We start from the raw sequence: 6,000 nt of genomic DNA, 5'->3' as shown, positions 1-6,000 counted from the left end.
AATTTAAACCCTGAAGGATAATGATGCAGAAAGGGCCAAAGAAATTGATTTGTACGTGGCTAAATATGGGTTGGCCCCCCAAAATCTCACTTTAAGGTTTTCGAAAAAGTCGGCAGCTCTGCATTTCTACTGAAAAAACAGAAAATGCCAAAAAGTCAAAGGTACATGACTGTGTACATATTTTCATTATTGAACGAAGGAACTACTCATCCACTAAACCACCACGCAACGTTTGTTTAACTAACAGCTAATTTGGCTAACCGCTAGCTGAGAAAGCGTGTAAGAACTTTAAAAGACTCAAAAAAAAAACCTGAAAAGAACGTTAAAATATGTAACAGTTGTTATGTCAGCTATCGCCTGCAGCTCCCACTCTTCACCAGCACGAGTTCATCACAATGGGATTGTTCAGGATTGTGGGTAATGAAGTACTCATTCTAGACTTATTCTATTCTTATCGCAAATCAAAGACATTTATCTAAAAACAAGGTTGGTTGCGTATGAACTTTCGGCGTCTATAAATGAGCATGTACAATCGCTTAGTCTTGTTGCAGATGGTTTTAAGTCTACCATCGATGGTTACGATTTTATGGCCTAGTTTCTAATGTCAACAGAGAAATTGCATTGTATTTGTACTTCCGGAACCCGCTGTGGATGGGTCTGTTGAGCTCTATAGTGAGTTTGACAGCTAAAGCAAATTAGCCTTGGCAACACAGCGCTGAAATCTTATTGGTAGGCTACACTATGGCTTTGGTTTGCCACAAGGACATTGCTCTCTCTGTCTCTCTCTCGCTCTTTCTCGCTCTTTCTCTCTCTTTCTCTCTCTTTTTCTCTCTCTCTCTCTCTCTCTCTCTCTCTCTCTCTCTCTCTCTCTCTCTCTCTCTCTCTCTCGCTCTCTGTGCGTGCGTGTGTGTGTGTATCATGTACACACATACAGAACACTGCTGTGTATGTTCTAATCCATCACTTAAATGTCAAACCTCTCCCCACTCATGGTCAGTGAAGTCGATTAGAGGTCCAGAGGTTTGTCTCCAGCTGAGCTTTACTTTGAGGACTTTCCAACTCAAGGTTGACTCCAATGATTTTCCCAACTTGATGGCATCAAACACTATACTCACTATATTTAAGATGGACATTTCCCCTAATGCATTTATGTTATAGAATTGTACTGTTACTTTTCCTGGAGGGAAAGGTAATAATTCATATGATTTCCGGGTAATTTATGTTCATTAGCACATTAGTGGCCAAAGGTAGGTTGAGCCGACTCATTTGAAAAGCTGGAACTGCGCAGCGGCTGACCAAAAGGACCAAAGGTTATACCAAAGTGGGTCACGCTGTCGAGATGGAGAGAAGAACAAGGTCAGATAACGGAAAGAAAGGTCAGACAATAAGGTAGGCAGCAGATGAGGAGCCGGGGCCCAGGTTGGCCTTCGGCCTATCACTTTTTGCAGAAATAGAGGACACAGCGAACTAGAAGAAGACAGGACAAGAAGCAAGGATGGGAGTTGACCCTGTTTAGAGGCGGTGGAGACTGGAGGCTACTATCAGACAGCAGAAATGGAGAGCCGTGGCCCCCAGGCGCTGGGCTTCAATAACCTCTCACTGCGGAAGAGCTGGGTGTTGCAAGAATGTCACTGTTAGTAGAAAGGATCCATCTCTTTTTTATAAGTTCATTATTTGTTAAAAGAAAATAATTTTCTTCGTGCAGCTTTTAGAGTAGTTATTTGAAACATTTATACATATTATATTTTACAATATAGTATCAGGTTGCACAAAAACAAAGAAACCCTAATAACATGAGCACACAGGTCTTGTTGCTGCTTCATTCTCAAACGTTGTTGCAGATTATGTGCTAATCAGCAGCCAGTTTCAGGTGGAAAATAATGTTTGATGATTCATGAAATAAAGGGCAGACTACTCAAATTACTTAATTCAAGACAACTAATAGTTTTGCTAAAACAATGAAAAGTAATGTGAAAATATCTCGCCCTAATTTGCTATTTGAACTGATTGAAAGCACTGAGAGTTGCGGTGTACCTGCAATTTTCTGGGAGTTTGTTTCAGACATGTGGAGCATAAAAACTGAATGCTGCTTCTCCTTGTTTAGTTCTGACTCTGTGGACAGAAAGCAGAAGTGCCCCAGACCACCTGAGAGCTCTGGGTGCTTCATAGTTTATCAGCAGATCAGAAATGTATTTTGGATCGAAACCGTTTACTGATTTATAAACCAGCAAAAGCATTTGGAAATCACTTCTTTGAGGCACAGGAAGCTAGTGTAAGGACTTCAGAACTTGAGTGTGTGTTGCGTTTCAGAGCGGAATTTAGTTTATGTCGATTTCGATCAGTCACATAAATACACAGCATTGTACATAACATAAATGGTAAAAAAAAAATTAATCCAATGTCATATTTACTCATTTATGATCGATACTGATCGCAAAGGTGTAGGTTGAAGCCTTCGCTTATTACACCTACCCTTTTTACATTCTATTTTATTCTTCTTAAGTTGTTAGGACCCTCAGTATATTATCAATTTATCTAAAATGTATTATCATTAGATTCTGTATTTTATATACATATCACACATATGCACAGAAAAATGCACAAATATGCACATTTATATACATAGCCTCACTTTTATATTTGTTAATCATCCTACTTTTTTGCATTTTTTATTTTAAATCTGTGTAACGTGTCACACGTTTTTACTTCCTCATCTAAAAGATGCCACAAGTTTACTCATTAGTTCACTCATGAGTAGTTTGCTATTATGGTTTTAAATTGACCCATAGGTGCAATTGTGTTTTACATGTTTTAATGTTGTTTAATTATCGAACATTATCATAGATTCCATGATCTATAGATTCATTATCATAATGACGTCCATTATCATAGATTCTTTTTTTTTTTCATGTAGAACAATTTATCCTTATACCATACATTACCAACAGATTTCTCTTCTATTACCTTTAGCCAGATTACACTTAATTCCCCCCCTTCCAGTATACTGTATACTGTAGAAAGTATCTACAGATTACACATTTGAACTTTACACAAGCATGGTCATGTGACACAAAAACATTAGTTCCCAAAAAAGTCCTTAAATGATGGAGTGTTGCTGTCTCCTCAGAGGGACTGATAAAGGTATTTCAGATCAAAGTCAAAGCCGAATAAAGACCTCGGCTCCACACTTTACTTCAATTTCCCCCACCTTACTGGAGCATTGTGCCTCTGCTGTTGAAGTGAATAAGAGATGGCTCTTTGTGCCGCTTCGCACAGCAACGCATTCCTCTTTGACCCGCTCTGTCTCCGCTTTCTTCCTCTTTCTCTTCCCTTATTTCCCTTTCGTCTCTCACTGCACTATTCCCTTTCTCATTCTGCCTCCTATTGGTCATGAAATCTGCTCAGACTCCACAAGCTGTTTGTACCCAGCATGCACTCTCTGGCATAGCCCCTTCCGAGCTCACATACAGTATCCATGGTAGTGATCTTGAGAAAATCTGCAGCATGACACACATGTTCATATGTACATTCCCGAAGTTCAGGATGAGCAGGGAGTTCTCTCAGGCTCCCAGTGGCATCCGTTCCCCTCCTCTACCCCCCCCATCCCAACCTCTTTTTCTTCACACTCTTCTGTCTTGTATCAGAGCCTTTTCATTTGAAACTCTGTGATTATTTTTAATGTGGGAGTCAGTTTCCCATCCCTCTTAATGATGCTCAGTTCTGGACCTTAAAGGCAGACTGAAATAAAAAATACTTCAACAGTCTGGCTTTCTTATATCTATTAAAAATACTTTACTTTTTGTAATAAATATTTGACATTTTAAGTGGTATTTGGGCAAAAGAAACAAACAAGTAACTTGAAGACGACACTGTGGGCTAGAAAATTGTGTTGGGCATGCACTATATCCGCACATTTCAAAAACTAAACAATTAAAAAAAGATTCCAAAATGAATCCATAGGAAACACAAGTAAGTAGTATCATGGATCAGCAGAGATACAGTACATTTTGTGTTTGGATGTCAGTTGGCAAAAAGTTTTTGTACACTTCACAAGTGCTGCTGTCGTAGTTTAAGTGACTGTAGTAAAAGTAGTCATTTACCCCTGCTCTTCTGCTTTCTTGTACAACAGCGTGGGCTAGAGAAGTGATTATGGAATCAATCAGTCCTTTGGTGGCTCGGAATCACCGCTTCTTCTGATAGTCGGTGATTGATCAACAGAAAAAAAGTCATTCATAATCTTTTTGATAATCAAGTAATTGTATCGAACATTCTCTGGTTCCAACTCTCAATTGTGGGAATTATGTTATACTCTGTTTATTATCATTATAAATGGAATACATTTGGGTTTTGGACAGATGGTCGGACAAAACAAACAATTTGGAAATTGTGATGAACTTTTTGAAATCTGTTATCCACTAAACATTCAGTCAGCAGAAAAATTAGTTAAGAGAATAATCAATCGTCACAATAACTGATGGTTGCACCCCGGTTACAGATGCTGTTTCAGTCTTTAGCTCAGATCTGTTTTGGCTCGAAAATGCACATAAAAGGCAGAGGTGCCTGAAATCGGACAATAAACGTTGACCTTCTTTTCCTCTTTGAAGTCGGCCTCCTCCTCGTCTTCTACCTCTGCATCTTTCTCCCTCATCTCCAGATCTTCCCCTCCCGCGAGGAGCTCATATCTATAGATGGATATGTGCGCTGCTGCGGTTATACCTCCCTGCTTGTACTTACAACCCCCGACCCAACGCTTCCCGCCTGCCTGTCAGCCTGGCACAGCACCAGCCTACATACTGCAATGCTAATCTATAATTCTGCTTAATTAATGACCTGCCTTTCACTCATAAGGGAGAAAGGCCGGAAGCTGATGTGCAGTATCAAAATGCTTCCATTAGCTTTTTTGGAGGAATTGTTCTGTAAACATGTGCGTTCTTGCTTGCTGCTTTTACGGGCTTAGAATTTGGAAACAATCTTGCAGGTGTACCAGAGGTTTTTTTATGAATGTTTTTTTTTATTTCCACCCCGGGTTTTTTTTCCATTTGAATTGCAATCAAAGCCCTGTGTTTTTCTTCAGAAGGCTTGCTACTTACAGGCAACCTTCGAGTTGTCACACAGCTTGTCAGTGCACCTGTTCCCACAGGCCTCCCATGAAATGTACATCAGCAGACTTCACAGTTTCTGTTAAAAGACTAAAATCCTGGTGGATTTGACGATAAAGCATGATGTCTTTCATGCCCAGCTGATTTGTAGCTGTCTAACCTCATGTCAAACGTGCCCTGTCCCCTCCTTTGCACAATTTCCCATCATGCCCTCTGACCTCACCCCTACTATTTATTTTCCCCCATATCCTTTTGTAATATTGTCCTTTTCTCTGTTTACCTCCGTCCATCTGTCCATCCTTGGTTCATCTTGTCCAGAGGCCACAACCAGAGGATGGAGTTCTTGGGAGACTCTATCATGCAGCTGGTGGCCACGGAGTACCTCTTCATTCACTTCCCTGACCACCATGAAGGACATTTAACAGTAAGATCAAAACCCTTAAGTCATATGTCATCACACACACTTTATAGAGGCTCCTCCGGGTTATGGTTTGAGTTATGGTTAGGGTTCTTTACTTGATTTGTTGGGCAATTGACTTTGGTCAGCTAGTAGACTTGGAGATATTAGAGATATAAGTCTTTAAGATATTGGTTAATTTCTTCTGGCACAGTTGCCTATATATTCTAAAATGATTCTCCAGCAGGGCTGGATAGTTGGGCATTCCCAAATACAGTTTAATAAAGTGCCCGCTTCTTTCTGACATTTCCAACACAAATCGTTTATCATTTCTCCTATTCTATATTATCTTGGTTTGGGTGAATTTCCGTTTTGTATTTTCCATTGTCAGATATCATTTTCAACCATTCAACATTCCAACACAAGTTTTTCTCCCATAATACTTTAAGGTTATTACAGTCATTGCTAAGCAATTGGTTGTTTTTTCTATAAAAATTAGAAGCT

At 39.7% G+C, this 6,000-nt stretch overlaps 1 protein-coding gene across 2 annotated transcripts in view; it reads left to right on the top strand.

Moving 5' to 3' along the window:
- Positions 1–6,000, top strand: part of drosha (drosha ribonuclease III) — a 92,611-nt gene that overhangs the window by 68,199 nt on the left and 18,412 nt on the right. For both annotated transcript variants that reach the window (XM_034861545.1, XM_034861544.1), the window contains exon 26: positions 5,418–5,523. In XM_034861545.1, coding sequence (XP_034717436.1) covers positions 5,418–5,523 — 106 coding nt within the window. The remainder of the gene's footprint in view (positions 1–5,417; positions 5,524–6,000) is intronic.

Source organism: Etheostoma cragini, chromosome 22, assembly GCF_013103735.1.
Source record: "Etheostoma cragini isolate CJK2018 chromosome 22, CSU_Ecrag_1.0, whole genome shotgun sequence".
Taxonomy (NCBI): Eukaryota; Metazoa; Chordata; class Actinopteri; order Perciformes; family Percidae; genus Etheostoma; species Etheostoma cragini.
This window is presented reverse-complemented; position numbering and strand designations above follow the sequence as displayed.